Source organism: Aquila chrysaetos, chromosome 9, assembly GCF_900496995.4.
Source record: "Aquila chrysaetos chrysaetos chromosome 9, bAquChr1.4, whole genome shotgun sequence".
Taxonomy (NCBI): Eukaryota; Metazoa; Chordata; class Aves; order Accipitriformes; family Accipitridae; genus Aquila; species Aquila chrysaetos.
Genome location: NC_044012.1, coordinates 22,415,825 through 22,440,832, shown reverse-complemented (window position 1 = coordinate 22,440,832; position 25,008 = coordinate 22,415,825). Strand labels below are relative to the sequence as shown.

Below are 25,008 nucleotides of genomic sequence, written 5' to 3'. Positions count from 1 at the left end.
TGGCTTGAGCGCAAGCCCATGATGCAGTCAAACTAAGAATACATGTCCCATCTCAAACCTCTCCTGGGGGATTTTAGCCAGACCTGGACCTGGGGCCGAGGCAGGATTGTTCCCTTCCCAGAGTGGGTCCAAGGCACAGGACCCAGGTTGCCCCCTGCAAACCTGGCCCTGTCCAAGCTGCAAGCCTCGGAAACATCTCCCTGTGCTTGGCAAAGACAGGCTGCCTCATGATGTAAATGCAGCAAGGGCAGCTGTGGGGCCTGGGAGATGTCCAGACAGGAACATGCCACCTCCTGGCTTATGCCATCCCAGGCACAGATTAAAACCCACACTGGATGCTGGCTGTGATGCTCCCCTTGGGTGCTAGATGGTGGGTGGGTACCATTTCTGAGCATCCCCCTCTGCCAGCTGCACTGCTTTGGGCACCATCACCCGTGGTAGAGGCATTTGGGAATGGTGTCACATCATTCATCATGGCAGCTCCGCCTCAGTGCTGCCTCTAGCCCTGAATCCCGCACAGCAGGTCGCTGCAGCTTTCAAGGAATGAAGAAAAACTCCACTGGGCAGGGCAGCTTCTTCCTCCTGGCTAACCTCTGCCCAGGGTTGTCCCTCTCCCGTGAGGTTGGACACCCCAGTGTCCTCAGAGGAGCCGGGCAGCACCAGCCCCCCCCCCCAGCTTGTGACGTGCCTGAGATGTTCCTGGGTGGCTCTGGGGACAGCAAGATACCACGCTAAGAGCTGCAGGTGTCCCAAGACATGGTCTGGCTCTCCTCCCCTCTGGGTGCTTGACTTGGGTCCCCAAAGAGAGGATGAGGAGGTCACGACAGGTGACATTGAGCCACTCAGATGCACAGCAGGAAGGAGAAAGAGGTAGGAAAGCATCTTCCCAACCCCGTGCACCCGCCCCAGGTACCCAAAGTGACATTATACATGTGACAACCCCAGGACTGTTGCTCCCTAGGGCTTGCGGGAGGAACCTGAGGCAGGGTGCTGGGGAATGCCCCCCACACCAAGTGGTCTGGCAGCACTCGGGGCGGCTGTGTCCTCAGCAAAGGCCTCTGCCAACCCCTGTTTATTTTTTTCCAGCTGGGTTTTTTTGCAGCCTTGGTGATATTTCCAGGATTCCCGGCCCAGCCCCGGGCACACGCTGCCTGCCCTTGAGCGGCGCCTGAAGTGCTTGGCTTGGCCGCGGCGCAAGTGGTTTATGCCAAAAATGCACCAGGCAGGCACAGCCCCCTCCTCGGGAAGGAGAGGAGGGTGGCAGGATGCCGGAGACTCCTTTCTGAGCAGAGGCAAGGTCATGGGCTGCCACTTGAGGCTTGGTGGGGACCCCAGGCACATGTGGCCTCAGGCAGCATCAGCAGAGATGGGGTAGAGGTGCGGCACCCCCCTCAGGAGGATGCTCCGGGTGGGATGAGGTGACCCTGCCGGGGCACCTCGCGGCACCCAGCACCTTCATCCCTGCCTCCATCCCTGCCCGGCGTGGCTCCTGCCCACGCCAGCCTGGGGCCACCAGCTGTGTCCTGCTGCCACGAGGGGGCACGGCGGCCACGCACATGGCAAGGCCACCCAAAACAACGCCTCATGTCCCGTCGCTCTTCGGACGCTCACCCGCTGGCCTTCAGTTTGCTGTTCTCCCCTCCCTGACACCCAGAGGGGCTGCACCCCACTCCCCCACCCCGGCGAGACGTCCTGCCCCTTCCATGTCCCCGGTGAGATGACAGCCACGTCCTTCGTCCCAGCCATTTGTCTTGCTGGCAGGGACAAGCTCCCGTCCCCCTGCGCTCGGCTGTCTCTCCAGCACTCGTCCCTGGCCCCCATCACACCCTGGCCCCCTTCCAGGTGGGGGCAGGGGGGGAGGCTGAGCAGGGGACAGCGGGGACGAGCCCGGCTCCACTTGCTGTCACATTTACCCTCTTTTGTAGAAGTTTCACGATGGAGACTCGCTCCCACCCCTTACAGAACCTATGCTGGAAGATGTCCCCTGCCTCCTCCATCCCATCCTGCCAGCCCTTTCCATGGGACTGTCCCAGTGTGGGGTCCTCTTTGCTGCCACGCTCTGAGGTTGGCTCCAGCATCGTGCCACATGGGCACACCCCTACAGAGCGGGGGGACCACCCATGGTCCTAGGCTTGTGGTTGCCATGAAGCCCCACCACTTTGCGTGAGAAGCACAATTCCCATCAGGGACAGTATAACCTCACTTTTGCTCACAGCCATCCAGAGCACTTCTTGCAAGTGCCACTGCGTCCTGGCCACCTTCCAGGAGCATCATGATCACCTGCCTCCTCCAAATTCCTCCTGCTCATTCCAAATGTCTCAGCTGGAGGACTCCTCCTCTACCTCCTGGCCCCAACTCACTTGAGCAACCTGGGGCTGGTGACACACTCTGTTCTGCAACTGCCTTCCCCGGTGGGATGGAGGCGTGGGATGGGAACCAGGTCACGGGGTTGCCATGACCTACTGCCCTCTCGCCTGAGGGCAGAGGCGGCAGGATATCACCTGGAGTGTGGCCCAACCAGATTCCCCTGGGATCTGCCTTGTGGCCAAGGGGGAGCCACATTCGCCCTGTCCCCATCACCCTAATATTGAGGCAGATGCCTTGTGATGAGGACAGGAGAGATGGGACATGGGAGGGTGATGCTGGGCTAGCAAAGCAAGCCTGGCAAGGGTACCACACGTGCCCGAGGAGATGGGGGATGCAGAGTACTAGGCATTAGCGGAGCTGGGAGCTCTTCAGAGTGTCACCAATGCTTCCCAGCCACACCGAAGAAGCAAGGTCCCTGCAGCCCAAAAGCAGCTCTTGTTTGGAGAACCACAGTGCAGAAAGCCTGGCTGGCAAAGGGGCTGCCAAGGCTGCGTGGGTGAGCAGGCATGGCGACATGGGGTCCTCACTGGGGCGGAAAAGCTCGAGGTCAGGCTGGGGAGTGGTTTCCCAGAGGTGAAACATCTCCCAAAGCCATAAATGCGGCTGGAAGCGGAGCCCTGTTTTGTAAATACCTGGGGATCACGCGCAACCTGAAAAAAACAAGTCAGAGGCAGGAATTTTCCAAAGATGAGGGGATTTGCAAAGAGTCAGATCCAGGGTCAGTGCTTGGCTGGATGCTCCATGCTGCCAGCTATGCTGTTCTGGGGAGCAGCCCCAGTACTCCCTGAAGGAGCTGCTCCAGCCACAGCACCCCAGGACCAGAGAGGTCCTGCCAGGAGCTAGGGAGAGGTTTGGGCTGTGCCCACCATCCAGCCAAGGTGCATGGAACCCCCTGCAGATGGAGGATCAAAGCCTGGGACTCAGGCTGACCCCAGCAATGTGGCATCAGATGCATGGGATGACGGGCACAAACAGTTGCCTGTGTTTTACAGCAGCAAAACATAAGGAAAGCCCCCCAAAAAGTCCTCAGTCATGGCCCGAAGTAAGTTGGAAACAAGGGATGGAAAGTCCTGGGGGAAGAAGGGGGAGAAGATCCCAGCATGAAGAGTTAAGGTGGCTCCTTGGGCAGCTGTGGCTCAGGTTGGCCATGCCATGGGAGGTGCCTCCAGGCTGGGCTTTCTTTGCTAGACCTGGTTTCTATGCCCTGGGCTTGGAGAAGGATCATGGGGACATTAAAGTGTTGGGTGCAGGTAAGGCTTCCTGGAGCTGAACCTGGCTTAGCTGAATCACAGCCACCCGAGGATCTGCCCTCCCCAGAGAAGAAAGCCACGATAACAGAGAGCTCCCACTCCAGCAGCGAAGTGCAACCAGAACCCGTAGAACAGGGCAAGTTCAGTGGTAGGACACAAATATTTGATGCTGGGAGTAATTAATCACTGTCCTCTGCAAGACACTTTGGGTCAAAATAAGAGTTAATTCCAGGCAGTGCAATGGCCTTTGTCACTCCTGAACTGTTTCTGGCCCCAGATGCCAATAGGCTCCAGTGTCCCACATCTTCACAGCAAAGAAGGATGGACCCACATCCATCCTAAGGGCTCTTTGAGGACATGGTGTGGAAGAGGAGCCCCATCTGCTTTAGTTAGCAAGGGACACTTCCAGTACCCCCTTTCCCATGGGCATGATGGTCCATGGTAGGTACCCAGCCCACAAGTGACATCCAAGGGGGTCCCAGCCCCAGTCCCCTCTCCTGAGACAACTGCTCCCGGGAAAGGACTATACCCCATGGCCTGTGCAAGGCAGCAAGCGCTGGCACAAGTCTTCATCAGCGCTGAACAGACAAAAGTGTCCTGTTAGGCGCTTGCCTGGGTGGTGTTCCCTAAGGAGATAATAGCTGTGGAAGAAGGACTTGCTGTTTTGGAGAAGATTAAGTACCTGTGGGAGCAGCGTGGATGAATCACATCCCTCATGGGCTTAGAGCCCCTGGAAATGGTTCATGGCACTTCAAAAACAATGTCATGAATCTTTTGCAGATGAGATTAGGGAGTGGAACAATTATCTCAAAACCTGTTAGTCATGGGAGGCTCCACCAAGCTGGAGGAACAGCCTAGGGCAAGGGGAGCACTAGGAAAATATGGTGTGTGTCCCCGGGGACCTGCATGAGCAGCCCCAGGAAGGGTGTGGGAGATGCCTGCAGCTGAACCAGCCCCGCTTCCCCTGAAAAATGTGAACTGTAATTAGCAGAACAGTTATGGAAGAGCTCAAGTAGGTCAAAAGGTAATGGGGCTATCACCAGCATTTCCTAACAGCACAGCACGTCTGGGAGGCACCCTTGGGTGTTGAGCAATGGGAAGATGAAGAAGGCCAGGCACTGTCTTCAAGGGAATAGCCACCAAGGCCAGCCTAACCGCACACTGACCATTTGGAGGAGAGCTGGGGAATGGCCAGGGCTGGCAAAGGGTGCTGGTGGTCCAACCCCATGCCACCAGACCTCTTGGTGACAACATCCATGGAAAGCCCTGACTGCAGCTGACAGAGAACACCACGGCTTGAGGTGTCCCACAAGAAGGGCATCCTGAGACCATGCGTGAGGAGCTCTGGAAGAGATGGATGAATGGACACCCAACCTGGCTCTCAAGGAGACGCATGAATCCACGTTGCAATTTGGGAATGGCCACATCTACCCTTTGTGAAACACCATCGTTGGTATGGAATCTACGTTCTGGCTGTCTCTGTAAAGCACCATATCCCTGACCCCGCTTCCTTGCATGCCCCAGCAGCTCTGGCTCGGCCGGTGCAGTGGGGGATGCTCTCTCAGGAGACCACATCTTTGGAAAACAACCTTTCTCCAACGGGATTTTTCAAGCCCTGGTGAAGTGATGAGTGCAGATGTTTAACAGGCTCCTCTTCAGAGCACAAGTCCCCCGAGGCTCTGCCTTGTGGCCACCTCCATCGTTTTCACCAAGTTCAGTAGACCAGTGCTGCAAGCAACTGGATTCCTGCAGGAGAGCCTGCGGCCATGCTGTTGGGAACATCCCTCCTCCTCCTCCACCTCATCGGCATTCCTGGCATTCCCCTGCCTGGAAAAGCAGGGCTGCAAACCCAGCTGGGTCCCACCACCACACCCCAGCAAAACCACCCCAGCCTGTTCGACACTGCACTTCTGCAGCGCTGCCGTCGCCGCTGATGAAATGTGTTTTTCCGCCGGTACCACAGGGGTTGTTTCCAAGAAGGATAACACAAGCATCTGCTCCCATTTCCACCACCATGCCAGGATTCGTGGGGTTTGGCAGGGGTGGCCGGCACTGACAGCAGCCCGGCTGGCAGAGTCCAGCCTCTCCAGGATCGGAGACCGGTGTCAATGCTGGCACGTGAAAGCCTCTCGCCCTCCACACAGAGGGCACCGAGGGTCAGGCCCATGGCAGGGACGCACGAAGGATCACCAAGTACGGAGACTCGGTGAAATATTAAAGCAGGTGCTTAATAAATCGAGCCCAGCGGCAGCAATTACCCTGTGTAATAAACCTGGAAAGGAGAGGACTTTGCCCCCCTGGCCGGGGCGGTGCAGGGAGCTCCTGCCAGCACTCACCGGAGGTGGCATGGACCTGGCGCCTGGCAGTGCACGGCAGGGCTTCCCTCGAGCCTCGCGGCACCCGCCGGGGCAAGCCAGGAGCTGACATTCCAGCATGGCTCATGTGCTGCAGTCCCACAATAACGCTGGGTAGCTGGGTGGCAGGGTGCTGCCTGCTCCGGGTGGCGAACAAAGAGCGGGGTGCTGAGAAATGGTTTGGGATCACCCAGGGGTTGTTAGCCCCACATCGTGGGGAGCAGCTAGGAAGGGATTCACACCTTACCTGCCTGCTCCAGGCACCAGGAGAAACCCAAGCGTGGCTGGCCAAGGCACCGGGACCCGGGTGGCACGTGGCCCAGCACCCGTGTGGTGCTCCCCCAGCAGACAAGCAGGTCCTGGGGGCACCACCCTTTGAGGGGAGACCCCAATGGAGGGGTGGCCCTGGGGGGAGGCTCTGCCCTGTGCTCCCCTTGTCCCATGGGACGTGGGTGCTGGTGGCACCGGTTCTGGCTCTGGCAGTGGGCAGGGGACCTGCCCTCCTGCCGAGCGGGGCTGAATGCACTGCCGCTTCCTGCTGGGAAGCTCTGCCCGGCGTAGGCACTGAGCCAAGCTGTGCCAGGCCGAACGAAGCCAAGCTGAGCTGTGCCAAGACATACCGTGTCGAGCTGAGCTGAACTGAGCTGAGCCGAGTTGAACCAAGCCGAGCTGAGCTGTGCCTACCTGGGTAGCACAATGTCCTGAGCTGTGCTGAACCAAGCCGAGTTGAGCTGTGCCATAGGTGGCATGACATCCCAAGCTATGCTGAACCAAGTCAAGCTATGCTGAACTGAGCTGAGCCAAGCTGTGCCGTGTTGAGCCTTGCTGAACTGAGCCGAGTCGAGCTGAGCTGTGCCTACTTAGGTGTCATGATGTCCTGAGTCATGCTGAGCTGAGCCGAGCCGTACTGTGTCAAGCTGAGCTGTGCCAAGCTGAGCCATGCTTACCTAGGTGGCATGATGTTCTGAGCTGTGCTGAACCGAGCCGAGCTGAACCGAGCTGTGCCGAGCTGAGCTGTGCTGAGCCGAGCTGTGCCCAACTAGGTGGCATGGTGTCCTAAGCCGTGCTGCGCTGGGTCGAGCTGAGCCACGCTGCTGAACTAAGGCATGCCGTGCCGAGTTTAGCCATGCCTTCCTAGGTGGCATGATGTCCCGAGCCGTGTTGAGCCGAGCTGAGCCAAGTTGAGCCATGCCTTCCTAGGTGGCATGATGTCCTGACCCACGCTGAAGCCAGCCGAGCTGAAGCGAGCCGTGCCAAGCTGAGCTGTGCCTGCCTAGGCGGCATCATGCCCTGAACCGTCCTGAGCTGAGCCGAGCCGTGCCGTAGGCGGCATGCTGTCCCGAGCCGTGCTGCACGGAGCCGAGCCGAGCCGAGCCGAGCCGTGCCTACCTAGGTGGCATTATCTCCCGCGCCCTCCCGAGCCGCGCTGAACCGCGCCGAGCGGAGCTGAACCGCGCCTAGCCAGGCGGCACGATGTCCCGAGCCGAGCCGAGCCAAGGCTCACGGGGTCCCGCCGGGCTCCGCGCCGCCGCCCCCCGCCCCGCTCCCCGCGGCGGGGTACCGGCGGGGCTGCGGGCCGGTACCGGCGCTGCCCGGTACCCCCGCCGCGGGCCCGATCGTCTCCCATTGGCGGGACCGGGAGCGGCCCCGCCCCTTTCCCACCGCCTGGGCGGTTATAAACGGGCGCGGCGGGGCCGGGCGCGGCGGCAGCGGCGGGGCCGGGGCCCGGGATGGAACCGGGACTGGAGCGGTGGGCGTACGGCGCGCTGTGGGCGGCGCTGGCCGGTAGCCTGGCGTTACGGGCCGCCCGGCGGGCCCTGGGGCCGGGCCGGGGGCTGGTGCTGCCCTTGGCGCTGCTGGCCGGGCTGCAGAGCCTGTGCCGCGCCTGCCTGCCGCTGCCCCTGGGGCTCGCCCTGGCCGCCGCCGCCGCCTGCCTGCTGCTGTGGCGGGCATCGCCCCGCAGGTTGCTGCCGGTGGCGGGCAGAGCCGTTCTCGTCACAGGTGAGTGCGGGGACAGCGGCCTCGAAGCCCCGACGGCCCCGGCGTGGGGGCAGCGGGGAGCGGGTGCCGGTCAGGTCCTGCGAGAGGGGACCCGTCTGGGTGCCGTCCCGCGGGCAGAGAGGTGGCCTGCTCGTCCCTCCTCCGTGTCCAAGCAGAACCGGCCGGGCCGTACCTGCTGTCGCCCTCGCCCTGAAGCGAGGAGCCGTGAGGGAGTTGCGTTGGCCCCTGCAAAAGCAGCTCCTTGCGCATCGAGCACCGGTCGCGGCGCGATGCCGGGAGCTGCTTCCTCTGAAAGCTGGAAGATTGGATGGGACGTGTGGTGGGGCTGGCGCAGGGCCGGAGCGCCGGTTTGGGAGCACCTCAGCTGGCCCAAGGGTTGTCTTCTCCTCCCCTCTGAAGCCATGCTTGTTCTTAGAAAGCTTCTTGTGGCACCTCTAGAGGCTACGACGGAGCCGGCTACTGGCGGCTGAGCACCGCTGCTTCATCCAGAGCTCTGTCCTAGGGGCAAACGAGGCTGTTCCCCCTCCTTGCAGGGGAGTCCCCTGCTCAGCTGCTGCCCGCCTCCTCTTGGGGCTGCCTGGCACAGAGCTCCTCCGTGGGGAAGGTGGCTCCGCAGGGAACGTGCTGTGCTCCCAGCCCAGGCTTCGCACAGCTCTGGCTTTCGGTGGCTGAATCTCTTTGGGGTATCGTGGTATACAAGTGCTTTCCTCTCTCCTTCCTCCTGGCAGTGGGACAGAAGGATGATGAAGGTAGCTGGGGTCAGCAGGTGCTTTGCTGTGAGATGACAGCAGCAGACACAGGGTGAGGAGGAGGTGCTGGAGCCAGTGTGGTTGTTGCTGCAGGTGTACTGGGAGGGTGCTGCTGGCTCCGCATGGATGTGGAGGGGAGGGAAACCCATGGGCACGACCTCGGTGGTGCTGCCAAGGACAGGAGCCCATATCCTGGTGGGAATGGCTGGGCTGGGCTTGGAGACCCCCAAGCTGGAGAAGGGGATTTGCGCATTTCCTAGAAAAGTGGGTCTTGCGATGGGGGGGTCTTTAAGAAGGAGAGGTGAGAGCCGGGTCCCCCGTCCGGCTTGAAGGGCTCTGCGGTGCTGGTGGGAAGCGGAGGGAGGCCTCTCGGAAGGAAGAAGCTTGGAGGAGCGAGGCAGCGGATGAATGAATGATTCAACAGAGTGAAGGTCAAAGCCGTGGCAGGGCAGGGCTGCCTGGGGAGGACATGTCTGACAGCCATGCGCTCGCAGGTGCCCTGTGGCACGCCAGGTCAAGCCAGCCCTGGCTCTGTGGCATTGCCTGTATAATTAGTGAGTCAGTGGCTGGAACAAGGTGTTCTTACCGTGTTGCATTGAGGTGACACCTCTGCAGCTCTGGTGTGTTTGCTCTCGGCTGTAAATACTTTGTGGTTTTACAGGTTCAAGGCACAGCCTGTGGTGCGGGATCGGCGTTTCCTTACTGCTGCTACAGCAGGTGCCTGCCAAGGGGCAGATGCGAGGGCTGCTCTGCCTGGGATGGCATCCCTCGCTTGAGTATTTGCATAGTAATTGGCCTGATTCTTTTGTGGATTAATTCTGGACACCTCCTGGCAACTGGGTATTGAGTCACTGCTGGTGTCTCCTGTGGGAGCAGCCAGGGAGGATCAGTGCAGGAGCAAGCTCTTGGAGAAAGGCAGCCTGACCTTCCTTCTCTTGCCCATGGGAAGCAAAACACAGCAGAGGGAGAAATGTGGAGTTGGGTGCACGGGGATACTGGGCATCAGTGAAGGTGTGTGAGCCATACTGGCTGTCATGCTAGACCTTGCAGGTCAACTGAGAAATGCAACGAAGTCCCTTCCTGATGCCCGCCATGGAGCAGCGCAGCTCCCAGCCCAAAAAGCTTTGGGCATTGTTTCCTCTTATATGCATTTCTTGCTGCTGGCTTAATCCTGTGGCAGGGAGTTGCACCGGTGATGCTTAACTGGAGCAAGGGAATGTGGCTGCAGTGCTGTTGTACCTCCCGGTTGAGGGGTCCCAGCTCTTCTGGCTACCCACTCTCCCAGACCCTCTGGGAACACCCCCAAGTCCAGCTCTGCCTGTGATGCTCCAGCCCCATGTGCTGGTCTGGACATGGCTGGCTGATCAAAACTTAGTTTATGGGAGGGGTTGAAGGAAAACTCACTGTGCAGCTCAGTGGGAAAGTAGCAGAGCAGATGCGGAGCTGCAGAGCAAAGCTGCTGACCCTGTGCAGGGGCTATGAAGCTGTGGTGTTTCCCATCTCTTGCAGGTTTGCATTTCAGGGGCTGGGATTTGGCTGGAGCAGGGATGGGCAGCTGCCTGCTGCTGGAGGGGAGTGAGAAATGCTGCAGTCTTCCATGGTGCATCCCCTGGGCTAGCAAAGTAGGTGACCACTTAGTGCCTGCAGTGCTGTTTATCTGTGGCTGTGACTTTGGGGCTCTTGCTCTGCATCCCGATGGTCCGGCTTCTACAGGAGTGCGGCTCTCATGTATGCAGCCTGGCTTTGGGGCAGGGGGTGAGGAAAGTGTTAATCCTGCCTTCCTAGGGGAGGTCACAGCTGTTTGCAGTGAGGAGGAGAATGCCCTCCTGTGCAGCTGGGCTGGGAGAGGTCAGCCCTGGGAGTTCGGACAGGATGAGGAGGGGAGTGGAGATCAGCTGCTCTGGCCCAGGGCTGGGAGGGAGACGGCAGCAGTTTCCATGCTGCCCTTGATGTGCTGTCCTGAGCCTGCCTGTGAGCCCAAACCTGCCTCCAAGATGAGCCCAAGGTCCGGCCCAGGCTTTGGCCAAGCATGGGAGGCTGCAGGGACCCCAGTGTGCCTGCAGTATGGGCAGGCTGGGTATAAGCAGCTGCTGATCAAGCACCAGAAAGCTGCAAGGCAGCTGATACCTGGTATCCTTCACCACCAGTGTGTGGTCAGGGCACCCCAGGGTGCTGATGCTGGTGGCTGGCACTGCTGGCCGGTGGTGCAAGTGTATGCTGGAGGCTCACCAGGAGCAGCCTTGCTCTGAGCATCAAACAGTAGGCTTCTGTGTGTGCGTGCCCCTTCCAGAGTCTGAAAACAGCACTATTGGGTGTCCTTGGGTGCTTTGGAGTCCTCTGAGCTGTGTGAGCAAAGAGGAAGGGTGTTGCTTGTATCCCCCATCTCTTTCCTATTGAGAATCAATATAAAAAGCGGTCCAGCCTATGTAGCCTGTGCACGGGGGATGGTCTGTGAGAGCAGCCTTGGAGGGAGGTGATGAACTGTCACTGCTTTGCCTCACCAGATCCAGGCTGACAGCACTTCATGCAAGGCTTGGCTTTGACCTGGGTCAGTTTAGATGTGAGCCTAGATCATCCTTTGGTCCCTGTGGTCTTAGTTGGATGCCTCTGAAATTCGGTGAGTCCACAGAAACCACCCAACACAACTGGGTTTAGTGTCTGGAGGCGGTAGAGGGATGGCCGTGAGCACCCTTGGGCTCTGCTGTGCAGCTGGAGCAGTTGTGAGCCCCTTGTTGTTGTGTAGCTCTGCTGTGTGTGACTGCTTGGGGTGGTTTTTCAGACCGTAGCTAATTGCCAGATCCTCAGAAAGGACTGAATGCAAACTAGCCCATAGACCTTGCATACCTGCAGGGTTTTGCCGCAGCAGAGGGAAGACACGAGTTGTGTAGCAAGGTATTGATTCTTACACTTCAGCTTGGATGAGAAGTTGAAAACAGTGAATTGTTGCTCTGTGTGTAAAGGTTGCACCTGAATTACACAGCTCTGAAATAACCTAAAGCCATAGGAGTGCTGCCTGGGGGCGGTGATTTGGGTCTCTTGCATCCTTGCTCCTTCTTGGTGTAGCCTACAAAGCCAGGAAGCACCTGCAGACCAGTCTGTCCCCCAACAAATCATCTTTGTGAACAAAACCAGTTGGCAGGTCAGGCTGCTCCAGACCCAAACCTGCCATGCTCTCCTCTCCTCTCCTCCTTCCTCGCTGCAGGGGAAACTCGGTTTTCCTGGTGAGGCTCTTGTTACAATTGCATGCCCCATTAACAATCTGAAATGGGTCAGAGCTTCAGATCATGCTCAAGGTTAACAGAGGTTTTGCAACTTGATCGTAGTCAAGTGGAGCTTTGACGTTTCCCATGGACTCAACAGATGTTGAAGCATCTGATGACTGCGGCAGGACAGAGTGATTCAATCCAGATGGGATTCTCTCAGTTCTGCCATGAAGGTAAATCACTTTCCTTTGTAAAAGAGCAGCATCGCTCCCATCTGGACTTTGATGTTGTCTCTTAGACCTGTTTTCCAGCTAAACTGGGTGATTGAGAAATGTCGGGGGTCCAGACTTTGGGGCTGTCAAGTAATGCATGCTGCCTTCAGGAGGAGCACCTCTGCTCCAGGTAGAGCACCAGCATGGCACGCTCACAGCCTGTATTTGGTGCTGAGCCTGCCAGCAGCCCTGTGATGAGTAAAGCTTCATGCAGAGACACTATAGCTCTCCAGAGGCAACTTCCACTCTGCTTCTGGAGCTGGTAAGCCAGCTTAGAGATACCTGGGGTCTTACCCAGGCTAAATGCAGGCTGAAAATCAGCTCGTTCCCTGGAACTGCTTTGGTTTTTCCAGGATCTATTAAAAATTAACAGCAGAGACAACTGTTCCTCCAAGCTGAGGCAGGGGGACAGGACAAAAACCAAACACCCAAACTCCAACCCTGGTGTACAAGCAATCCCTTGCATATTTAAAGAAAAAAAATGCAACATTTAACTCTAGTTATGGGTTTTGCTGCTGGTTTCTGGGAGTAGAGCAGAAAACCTGCTTTCTCTGTCTCTCTTTGCAGGGCTGAAGCTCTCCCCCCACTTTGTCAGCAGCCCTCCATGGTTTTAGGATTCTTCTTGCCCTTGCTAGGTTTCTTCAGAAACAGATACCTACCCCTGCTCACTGCAGACATGTAGATTATACACTCAGCTTTCTCTCAGTTATCTATTAAATAAGCATTTTTGAAGCCCACTAACAACACAGACCTGTTGGGGTGGTTTTTTTAGCACCGTTAACCAAAAATTATGAGCACAGCTAATTAGGAGGAAAAGCACATAGAAGTTGCACACTGTGGGAGAACAGAGTTGGTAGAGAAACCCAAGCTGGCTTGATTAGTGCTCAGGGTTATGCGGGGACATGAGAGCAACAAAGCAGAGACTTCCCTGCAGAAATGAGATTGTCAGATGGGAATGGATATGTCGGAAGAAGTGTAGGCAGTTGCTGCCCTCTAGCCCAATGAGCAGCACATCTTTAATGAGGTCTGGGATTGTGTTACCCACTGTTGAGTCTAGCTCCCCTCAAGCCAGGATCTGATTACAGAAGAGCCATGCTGCTTTTACTACTGGGAGCACGGGGGTGGTGGGCTTGCCCAGCCAGGGTTTGGCTTGAGCAGGGATGGGGGGGTGTCTTCAAGGTGCCTCCACCAAGCCTGGGCAAGCATTTGGCTTCTCCCCGTGGTCTTCTTTCAGTGCTGGGCCAAAACCCCAGCTGGGGAACCTCTGCTTGCCCAGCTGACCCATGCAGGAGGAAAGGCTGCAGGGCTTTCATGCCTTTTCACTTCCTGATGTTCCTCCTGTAATCTCAGATCTGAGATACCCCTGCAGAGCCTGCAAGGTGGAAAACACCCAAGACCATTGCCCTCATGCTGTCAGTGTGTTGCTATAGGTATAGTTTGGGACTTTTTTTTTTTTAAACCTTGCCCAGCATTATGCCTGTTACCTCCTTCTCAGGGTGCTATGGTACATCCACCATCTCCAGTCCCTGTTCCTCTATCCCAGCCTGTGTGTGCTTCCACATGCAATGTATCCCTTCTGCTTCCTTCTGCCCTGGAGAGCTGCCAGCCCCTGAGCTTTATCAGCTTCCCTGTTGGAAGCTGGCTTCCCTGTCGCACATGGTGCTGTCCTGGGATTTGCTGGCTCTAAGGCTGTAATCTTGAAAAGCAGTTTTCAGCTTTACAGGCTTTGTGGCGGTGCATCCTTTTGCTGGGTGGTTGACCCTGGCGAGCCAGATGGTGGGTGCTCCCCAGGCAGGCTGGGGTTGGAGAGGAGGGATGGGCTGGTGAGCCAAGGTCCTGGAGGAGGTACCTGCTGTGATGTCTTCTGTGGATGCTTTGAATGTCTGGCCTCTTCTTTCAAGCCTTTCTCTGTTTCTTCTGGTGGTGGTGATCTTCTTGTGCTGGGTCTCTCAGCTTCCACCAGACATACCTGTGAGCAGATTTGTGATCCCTCCCTACCCTGTTTCTCTGCTCTGGTGGCCATGCTCCAGTTTGGCATAAACATCATGCTGTGCGCATCTGCTTCTCATGACCCTGTCCAATGACACTGTGACCGATGCTTGCTCCTCTCCAGGGTCCCAGTTACCAGGTGGGGACAAGCTCTATAACCTGGGGTGTGCAGCCATCCCTTGGTGACTTCTGTCCCCCCTTCAGCTGGTGTGCTGGGCTCTGCCTGTGCTGTCCCAAGCTGAAGGGCACATGTGGGTGCTGCCCTGTGCATTGCCCTTCAGCCTTGGTCAGCACAATTGTGTCCAAGCACATCAGCCTGGAGGGCCACCTTCATGTATTTTGGGAAAATGCACCAAAATAGTCTTGTGATACTCAAACTCTGACTCTGAAGAGCTGGTGGGAGCTGCAGGTGGAGGGTGAGGAGGGGACAACTTAAATCATGTACAGAAGGGGTTGGTGGGGCTTGAGGTGGCCATAGGGGTATGGCTCTTAGCCTGGAGGTCTAAACAGCTCAATGTATTGCAAAAGCTGTCTTGGCTGAAGCTCAGCTGGTGATCACTCAAGTGTTTTGCTCAGTCTCTTAAAAAAAAAAAAAAAAAAAAACAAAAAAACCAACAACAACAAAACCAACCCCAAAACCTGAGCTCCACATGGATCTGGAAGCTGCAAGGGAGCAAATGCAGAGCCCATCATGATGTGGGGATGGGCAGGGCTTGCACCCATTTTTCTGCTTGCCTGGGCTTGTGGCATGTGGTGGGAGTTTATTCTTGTGACAAGGGGAGTGATGAGATGGCACCTTACAAGCAAAGTAGAATTTCATCACCAAAATACACCTGAACTGATATAACTCCACTGAAACTGCTGTAGCTTTATTTTTTTTCATTTTTTTTTTCCCTGGCTGTGGCTGGTGGAGCTTTCCGGCTTCCCAGCTTGACTCCCACCTGGCCTCTCCCTCTCCAAGATCCCAGGCAGATGTGTTACTGGCACTGGCTTGGCATCAGCACTGATCCGGTCAAGCTGTCCCTGGGCCATGGGTGTCCTTCCCAGCGACAGCTCTTGCTGATGGATGACTTTCGCGGCTCGACGGCTCCATGTTCCCGGTTCGCTGTGTTCCCTCTGAAGGTGATTATTAACCCGTTTATCACCACAGCTCTTCAACTTCCTCTTCTTGGGGGGATATCCATCTAGGACATCCCAGGCAGTGCCCTTTCCCAGGTAATGTCCGTGCGGCTGCTTCTCCTGCTCATCCCTGCCTGCAGAAGGCTTGAATCCTTGACTGCAGGAGTCTGGCCGCTTCTTCTGGGGAGAGGATCTGCCCTCGGTGGAGGCGGCAGCTGCTGGAAGATGCCGTCCAGCCCCGGGAAGCGGCGAGTGGCTGCTTCTAGGAAATTCCTGTGCCCTTTTTCTGTGAAACCCCAAAGTGCCGCAGCGTTACTGGGAAGAGAGGTACTTCCTCCGCCCTGCCTGTTTGTGAGCCCTGGGTTTGTCCTCACCAGCAGCAGCATCACTGCTGTGCTGGGGCTGGGTTATCGCCCGGGCTGTGCTGTGCCTGCTGCTCCTGTGTCTGAAGAAGACTCTGGTGCTTTTGCACCTGCTGACTCTGCTGGTGCAAGCCCTTAGACTGAGCTTAGCAGGTGCGAAGCTGCCCTCCTGAGAGCTTAAAGCCTGGGCTGAGGCTGACCGCAAGCTTGTGGATGGATCCTGACCTCCTCGAGCATCTCGCCAGGCACTGGCTTTGTGCAGTGGAAGGTGGCTGGGCTCATTTCTGTCTTGGCAGCACCAGGGCCATTTGCAATATAACAAGCTCCTGGCTTTGTTAGCCCTGCTGGCTGCAAGCAGCATCTGCTGCCTACAGCTTTTGAGGGGGGGGCAGGGGATAAGGCATCTGGGTGGCTTTTAGTGATGGGGAGGGCTGTGGCTCCTGACACTAATTTATCTTGTGGCTGTTCTTGTGCTGTTGGGTCCCCAATACTGATGCACTGGAGCTGGCACCTGCTCCTGAGAAATGGGCTTTAATTCAGGAGCTGTGGGCCCATCTGCGCCAGCCTCGGGGCTCCTTGTCATCTCTGTCTGGCTGCTTTGGGTTGTCTAGGCAGAAAATCAGATTTTTTTCCCCCTTCTGTTTTGTTTAAGTGAAAGATATCTTCCCGGGTGGAGGTGATGGCGTGTGAGGCTTCAGAAACACTTGGCTAATCCTTTGTAATTCACACCATCTGGCCGTTGTCCCCAGTGTGGAGAGGGGGTTGGGTCACCTGTGTACCCCCTGGGTGATGGGCATCCCCAGCTCTGCCTTCTGCTGTGGTCCATGGGCCTTCCAGGAGGGCTCAGGGGCTGCCTGACCCCCCACCTGGACCCATAGAACTTGCTGGAGGGATGCAGATGTGGTACTTTGTCCCAGGCTGCAGGAGCTGTCAGCATCCTGGCCAGTAATCTCCCTCCGGCATGGCTGTGCTGTGCAGGGGGTCCCCGGGAAGCGGTGTGTGCCCCCCCTTTGGCTCAGGTCCTGCCCGGGGAAGGAGGCTGAGGCTATGCTTGGGAGGGGGGCTTGTGCATTGTCCCCTCACCGGGGATTTGGGGATGGGATTCAGGTCATCCCTGGAGGCATGCATCTCCCTGGGTTTAATTTAATTTAATTAGGCTCATGGCTTCCCAAAACCAGGCACTGAGGACCAGCAGCAGCATCACTGGGGCTGCTACCACCCTGGCCCCATCCGCCAGCACCCAGGCACAGAGGCTGCTTGTGGGGGGCTCCATGGGGAGCGGGGACACCCTGCTGCCAGCACAGCGCGCTGTCGTGCGAGCCGCCGGCTGGGGTGCGGTTTCCTGTTGACGGCGATGCCACCAGCTGCGGTGGGGTTGGGGGGGGGCTGCCAGTGCCCCTGCCCTGCTCCCCCAGCAGGACCTTGGGTGCAGGCAGGCGGTGGTGATGGCTGGCTGGGGAGGCTGGAGCTGGCAGGTGGCTGTGGTGGCTCAGCTGCCATGGGCACAGGTGCTCCTACTGTCCCCTCCCTCCCCAGTGCCCTGCCAAGAATTTGTTCCCTCTCGCCTGGGGCTTACATCACCCCTTTATCGCTCCTTGCTCCAAACGTGGGCGGCATCCGGGAGGTGTTGGCCACAGGGCCTTGCCCACGTGTGATTTTGCTGGGAGCTTCGTCCTGCCTGGAGCTGTTCCATACAGGGACCCCCCGTCCCTGAGTCCCTTTTGGGGTGCCCCATCCCCTCTGATGCCACCTTGGCCCGGGATTCCTCATCCACAGGGTTCCCATGGCGCTCCCAGGATGGAGCCAGGATCAGTCCCTGCTGCTCCCGTTCGGGTGCCCGGCAGAGCCTCCCTGCCATGCGGCCGGGCTTGATCCCATCCCGCACCCAGAGGAGCTGGGTCTGAGGTGGCAGCGATGAATCCTGCCGGGGCCAGAAGGCAACACCTCCAAGCAAAACATCAGCCGTGTTTAGCTTGGCATCCCAGGCAGGATTTGAGTTTGAGCCTATGGAAACAAGCAGCTCAGCGTGTTAATCTGCTCGGCCTTGGCGCCCCGGCTCCCCTCCGGCTGAAGGTGTCCTTGAGCCCCACACCATCCCAGGGCTGGGAGGCTGGTGACAGCCCTGTCTTGGCGAAGCATCTTGGGCAGGGTGGTGGGACACACAGCCCAAAAGCTCTGTGTGGGAGGTGGGATTGATGTTCTGGGGTTTAGGGAGTGGTGGCAGGGCCGTAGGGGGGAAGCGGGGCACCGAGGTGATGGGCCGCAGAGCTGGGGAGGGGGTGATGCTGCTCTAGGTGCCCAACCCAGCTGGCAAGCACGCAGCTGCCTCCTGGCTTGGTGAAAGATGGGGCATCCTCAAGGGATGCCCAGCAGCCGCTCTGCTGCCTGCCCTTGCCGCGGGTGCCCCTGGGGCTGCTGGCTGCCCATGCTGCTGGGGCTAACCCCAGGGGAGCTGATCCATCAGAGGGATGCTCAGTCCTGGGGTAACCCCTCTCCAGCTTCCATGCTGGGGTCCTAGGCTGGGGTGGCCCTGGAGAGAGCAGCTCCTGGGGAGCTGCTGCTGTGCCCAGGCACCCACCGGGCTTTTGGCAGTTTTGCAGCTGCATGGAGCTTCTTCAGCCAAGCTGTGCTTCTAGCTGCTGCGGTTTTGCAGGTCTGTGCTTGTCCTTTCCCGTCGTGAGTGGCTCAGGGATGAGGATGCATGGCTCGTGGCTTGAGGATGAGGATGCACAGCTTGCAGCTCGGGGATGAGGATGCACAGCTTGCAGCTCAGGGATGAGGATTCACGGTTCACAGCTCCGGTGGGGAAGCCGCTCCTGCACTGCATCGGGGTGAGCGCTGCGGACCTGTGCCACCAGCCCTCCATCACGTACCGTGCTGGCAGTGGGCGCAAGGGTGAGGGGGGTTGTTGTGGTTTGGCAGCTCCCGGGCGGTAGCCATGTTATCGCCCATCTCAGCTCTGCTCAGCAAACCATGGTGTTGATTTTGAGCATGTGTCCATGCGTGGCAGCCTTGGTGCTGGCTGCAGGAGCAGCGCGAATATGAGACAGCAAAAAGCCAGTGCCGTGCCATGCCTGACTCACCCGAAAGCAATAGGCCCACACCAAACTGGGACGGCAGCTTCAGCCAGTGGCACGTGAGCCCAACCTGGCTCCCAGCAGCGAGGAAGCATGAGCGGTGCCTACCCTCACCACGGCTGGGCAGCGGAGGCTCAGGCAGGCTGGCTGGGAGCTGCTGGGCTGGCACAGCTCAGCCCTCCAGTGTCTCTGCTTTCACTGGCGAGGGGCATCTCTGGGTGGTGGGCACACGATGCTGCGTGGTCAGTCCTCTTCACCCTCCCTGAGTGGGTGAGAGGGCACCCCAACGGTGATGCTGGAGGCCAAACCTTTTTGCTTGCTCAAGATAGGTAAAGCTGGGGCTTGTTTGCCAAAATCCCAGCAGAGGCTGGTGTGCCCTGCTCCTGGGGGAGTCACTGCAGTGGCTGGAGCTTCTGCAAAGTCCCGGGGGAATTGCTGCTGACCCAGTGCTCCAGCAGAAGGGCAGCCAGCCCCTGGAGCCGGCGTTTGCCCCCGCTTGCTGAGCCTGCGGAGTGCTGCTGGATTTTGCAACCCGGGTTCGGGCTTCTCTCCTGCCGCAGCAAAAGCCTCTGGCTGCTGGCCCGGGGCCCACGGGGGGGATGCGATGGGGGGCTTCAACCCGCCTGCTCTCCTCTGCTGGGCTTCTGCGCTCGGTCTGACCACGGTCCCTCCCACCGGCGCGGATGCAAAACCGGTTCGCAAGCTGGGAGCAGGGGAGCTGGCGCCGACATCTCCTCGTGATGCAGCATCCTTGGAGGGCGGCGTGCCCAGCGCCAGCCTCGCCGGGGCCTTGCAGACTGGCTGGCTCCAGTGCTCCCGGCGGAGCTGAGCCAGCGGCAGCAGCTCTCATGCCAGCCCCGGAGAGGCCGGCGACTTGAGTGCTGGTAGCCACAGGGAGCGAGCATGGTCCTCAGCGAGCTGCTGTGCTTTGGGGCCACGTGTTATAGTCCCAGAGGATTTAATTGTCCCTCCCTGCACTCTTGGCCATGCCTGAGCGCGGCGGCTGGGAAGCCGAGCAGTGCTGGAGACCTTAAATGACACCAGAGCATCCTCACCCTCCTGGCCCCGGGCCTCCCGCCAGCCTCCCAGGAGGGGTGGGGTTTTTTTTTGTTTTTTTTTTTTTGTGTGTGTGTGTGTGTGTGTGTGTGTGTGTGTGTGTGTGTGTGTGAATAAATTAAAACTTCCGAAACAAACCCTCTGACCGCCCCACTCCTCTTAAGGCAAAACAAACCCTGCCTGGCTCGGACGGCACGCGGCTGTGTTTGCTCCCTCCTTGCCAGGCTTGCCTGTAACAAGCCGGCAAACCTGTCTCTCGGGTTTTTGGGATGTTTCCCAGTGTTTTGAGGCTCAGGAGGTGACGGGGAGCTTGGTGTTTGGACTGGAAGTTTTTCTTGCCAGCTGGGGCTGGAGCAGTGCAGGTAACCGTGTCCCGGGCGGCGGTGGTAGGCAGGGTGCTGGCTGCAGCACGGTGAGGCCATGGCTGCGAGCACTTTTATTTTTGAACCTTATCTTTATTGCAGTTTTCTCCTGCCTTGTTGGGAAAAGCGAAATGCACCTTATCTGGCCGGCTGCTGGCAGCACGACCTGTTCCCAGGGAGGGGAGAGGCGGATGTGCAGCCGGCAGCCCGCAGCAGCTTCGGCATCCCCTGCGGCACTGGGGGAGATGCTTGGGGGGCAATGCTGAGCTGGCCCGGCATGCACCCATGATGGGTGCTGGGTGTTGCATGGGAAAGCAGGGTGGGGGGTCCCCCTGCAGCCCCTTCCTGCCAGCTGAGCACCTCCGGGGTGTGTTATTGCCCTGGCCTCTGGCCAGGGGCTTTATTATGGGTTTCTGCCGCAGCAATAAAGCCGAGCTGGGGACCAGCCCGTGGATGCCGAGCCGAGGATGGCTTAGCTAGCACCCCAGGAGCTGGAGCCAGCAGTGCCCCGACCCCAGCCTGGGGGTGTGGGAGCAGGGAGCTGAAGGGGGGGCAGCCGGTCCCCATACCCACCCTGGGGCTGGCAGGAGAGGGGCTGCTGTCTCGTGGGGGCCCATGGAGTGGGCGGCAGTGCCCGGGGCTGCTGTTGCATCGATCCTGGGGTCGCTCCAGGTGCCAGATAGGGCCCTTTCTCAGGCATGTCCTAAGGAGCACCCAAGGGTGCCAGGCAGGAGGGTGCAGGGCCCATGGGGCTGCCCCTGCAGCGCTCCCTTGTTAATGGTTAATGTGACTGGGCAGCAGCAGTGGCGCAGGCTCCTCCGAGCTATCAGCACTGCCATCACCCCAGGAACAGGCTGTACCTTGCTGCCGCTGTTTGTTTGCATCCTGGCCGCTGTGCCCCGGCCACTGGTCCTGCAGCTGCCCCGTGACACCCAGCTCCCGCCCAGGCTGTTCCCCAGCCACCCCGACAGTGGCTTTGTGGGTGACGGTGTCACCTGCAGTGCCACTGCTCAAGCTGAAATGGAGGAGATGAGGCTGGACCCAGGCATGGCAGCACCCAGTGCTCTCCAGCATGGGACATCCCAGTCAAGCTGCTCCCTTGAAGGATGAGGGGTGGCAGGAACAGACCAGGATCCCTCTTTTTTCCCTCCCCCTTTTTAATCCCCTCGGCACCCCAGCCAGGCGAGGAGTTGCTGTGCCTCTTGGCCACCATTTCTGGGAGGCTAAAAGCAGTCAGAGAGAGGCAGCGTCTCCCATGGAGCCTTGTGCCAGCTCTGCATGGTGCCCGATGGAGCTTTTGGAGGCTATTTATTTTGGGGGTTGATGGCTCCCACCCCGCATCGCTCTGGGCTGTCCTGGTGCTTCAGCATGCCCGCAGTTTTACCTGCATCTCGCATCGGAGAGGCGCTCAGGGCGCGATGGGGTTGCAGATAAGGGAGTGTTTTCTTCCTCCTGTGTGTGTGATGATAGAAAACAGCAGCTCCGTGACCTGTGAATGCCCCAGATCAAGGTCATGTCCCTGGGAGCAGGGTGACGAGCCAGGGTGGTCCCGAGGAGGTGGACTGATGCTGGGGGGAGGGGAGGGTTTGGTCCCTGAAGTTGGTCCCTGGGGATGCAGAGGCAGAGCTAGGGGGGGGGCTGGGGACAGCTGGCCGGTGGCTGTCACCACCCACTGCAGGGCTCCTCTTGGCTCTTGCAGGCTGCGACTCAGGCTTCGGGCAGGCGACGGCACAGCACTTGGATGCCATGGGCTTTCGGGTGTTTGCCAGCGTGCTGGACCCACAGGGTCCCGGCGCCCAGGAGCTGCGTAGGAGCTGCTCGCCGAGTCTGACGCTGCTGCAGATGGACCTGACCAAGCCGGAGGACATCCAGCATGTCCTGCAGCACATCCAGGCCCACACCAACAGCACAGGTAGGAGCCCTTGGTACACCCCCTCCCCGGGGACCCCATGCAGCTTCCCAGGACCTCAGCCTCCAGCCAGTGTGGCAGTGCCAGGCCTCTATGTGCTCCCCACTATGGGCTGCATCCCTGCAGGCACCTGTGCCGACAGCCTCTGCTAATGGGGCTTGTCCTGGGGCACCCAACAATTCCCCTGCAGGACCCCCCATGAGCTGGGGAGTGGCTGGGATCCCCAGGGTGGGGGGTGTGTCACCCATTCGGGTCGCCTCTTTGAGCATCCCATCCCTGCAGGGCTCTGGGGACTGGTGAACAACGCTGGCTTCAACGACACCATTGCTGACGCTGAGCTCTCGCCGCTGGGCAAGTTTCGCACCTGCATGGAGGTGAACTTCTTTGGTTCGCTGGAGCTCACCAAGGGGCTGCTGCCCCTGCTCCGCTCCACCGGCGGCCGCATTGTCACCGTAAGCAGCCCCGCAGGTGAGCAGCCTGCCTTCGGCATGGCCCGCCAGACCCCTGGCACCCCCAGCCTGGGTGCGGGTCGGGCATCCCCATGGTGCAGCACGGCTCCCACCCACGCCGGGCACCTCCACCTCCCCAGCCAGCCTGCATCAAGCTGGCACCAGCGACCCGGTGGCATCGCTGAGCCCCAAAGCGGGCACCCAGAAATGGGGAGCCATAGGGCTCTTTGTGCATCCTGGAGACAGGCAGCCTGGTGGCAGGCAGTGTGGACAACTCCAGCCCAGCTGCCACACACCTACACTGGAGATGACAACCCCAAGCTTTGGCTGGCCAGGGAGGGAAAACCAGCTTCCTCTTCCCCACCGCCCACCCCACCCCCTTTTTCTTTCCCCGCCCATTAAAACACACTAATTTGAAGCAAATTCCAGTTGCTTTCTCAGCAAAACAAAACCTAAGCCCTTGTGCAGGGGCCAGGAGCGTGGCCCTACGCAAGCCCTCCTGGTCCCTGCCTGCCCCCAACCACATAGACAGCTGCCTGAGAGCTCGCTCACTCATCCTTTTGCTCCTGCAAGGTGACCTACCTTTCCCCTGCCTGGCAGCCTACGGGGCCTCGAAGGCAGCCCTCAGCCTGCTCATGGACACCTTCCGCAGCGAGCTCCAGCCCTGGGGGGTCAAAGTCAGCCTCGTCCTGCCTGGCTACTACAAAACAGGTAAGAGGGTCAGTGACCACTTGCCACCTGCGCCCACAGGCAAAGGGCAGGTAACTCGGGGAGGCAAAAGATGGAGCAATAGCAGGAGCAGCTGGTGGTGCAGGATGCAACTTCTGAGCATCCCCAGCCACCTCCCTGGGGACGGTGGCCCTCCTGTGGCCTTTGGGCTCTAGTTGGTGTGAGGTAGGGTCAGGATCAAGCCCTGCCAGCAGTTCTTCTGCTACCAGGGCTGGCTGAACCAGCTCAGCCATGTTTATGGTAGCACTGTCCCCCTTGCAGGCAGGGTTCAAGACTGCTGGTCCAGTCCCACAACACCAAGAGCCACCACGGTGCTCCCACCGTGCTTCCCTCATGGCATATCTTTGCCAGGATTTCAGCAGGACTTTCCCAGGAGGCTGGGAGCAGACTGGGGACTGCTGGCACCCGTGCCAGGGGGGCTGGAGGAGGGGGGACCACACAGCTCACGGGGGGCCACGTCCTTGCAGGGACGACGTGCGACCCTGCCTTCTGGAACCTGCAGAAGCAGCGGCTGGTGGCCAGCCTGCCCCGGGAGCTGCTGCAGGCCTATGGCGAGGACTACGTGGAGGAGATCAACCGCCAGTTCATCCAGTTCATGAAGGTGGCGGTGGAGGACCTCAGCGCAGTGGTGAACAGCATCACGGACGGGCTCCTGGCTGCCAACCCAGCTGTGCGCTACTACCCAGGGCAGGGCCTTGGGCTCATGTATTTCATACACCGCTACCTGCCGTATTTCGTCCGAGACTTGTTCTTGAAAGGATTCTTCATCAACCCCAAGCTGCCCCGAGCGCTGCGGCAAGAGCACCACAACGACGTGAAGAAGGCCTGACCTTGGCCCGCATGCGGTCGCGGGGCAGGAGCGAGCCTTCTCCCGGGATTTCCAGGCACGCCAGCCCCCGAGCGCGTGCACAGCCACCGGCATCGCCCTCCTGCACCGCGGGGGAACAATCAGCACTAGATGTTAAAAACCAAATTGCTTTCCAAAATCAGGCAGATCTATTTTCTATTGTGCAAGAATCAACGTTTTCTAGAGACCTTGTTTTTGTATTTTTTCTAACTGTGCATCCTCCAAGGGGGCCACCCCTGCCTGACTCAGCAGCTCTGCACCACAGGCTGGGATATACCTCAGGCATTTCTCAGCTACCCGACATCTTCCTCACTGTTGTCGGAGCTGCATTTGTCTCCGTCACCTCTTGGCTGGGTCAGGCCTGGGACCCTGTGGCTGCTGCTGTGCCAGCTGCTGTGCCAGCCCCTGCCTCCCTGCCATTCATTACACACTCCACATGCTCCTGGTGAGCACAGGGGCTGAGGCCAGGCTGCCAGTGCCGCAGAGCTCTTCACGAGATGAACTACATGATTGTCACTTTTTAAATAAATCTGTTCTTGATATGCCACCGGGCTCTGGCAGTCTCCTTCCGCAGTGCAATGCTTGGCCAGGGATGCCCTGCCTGCGGGCAGAGCTGAGCTGGGTCACAGCTGGCACCCCACCGAGCCAGGAGCCTTGCGTGGGGCAGCAGGTGCCACCGGCAGCCCCAGAAAGGGGGTCTGCCTGCCAGAAAGTGCTTGCACCCGCTCCCCACTACTCCCCGCCCCTACCTCAAAGGCTTCCTTTTGCTTTGCTCTGACTCTGTAGCCCTGCTGGGGCAAGGATGGAAGGGGTGACAGTGCCGCACACAGACAGGCCCACGCAGGAAGCCCAGGCGCAGGGGGACAAGCCATGCAGCTCCATAACAGCACAGCTCACTCCCATAAGGCTGCAT

At 59.1% G+C, this 25,008-nt stretch overlaps 1 protein-coding gene across 1 annotated transcript; it reads left to right on the top strand.

Moving 5' to 3' along the window:
* Positions 1-7,696: 7,696 nt before the first annotated feature.
* HSD11B2 (hydroxysteroid 11-beta dehydrogenase 2) lies at positions 7,697-24,640 on the top strand. Its single transcript, XM_030025375.2, has 5 exons — positions 7,697-7,972; positions 21,861-22,073; positions 22,353-22,538; positions 23,093-23,230; positions 23,716-24,640. The coding sequence occupies exons 1-5, from the start codon at positions 7,702-7,704 to the stop codon at positions 24,075-24,077; spliced, it is 1,170 nt and encodes a 389-aa protein (XP_029881235.1). The 5' UTR covers positions 7,697-7,701; the 3' UTR covers positions 24,078-24,640.
* Positions 24,641-25,008: the final 368 nt, after the last annotated feature.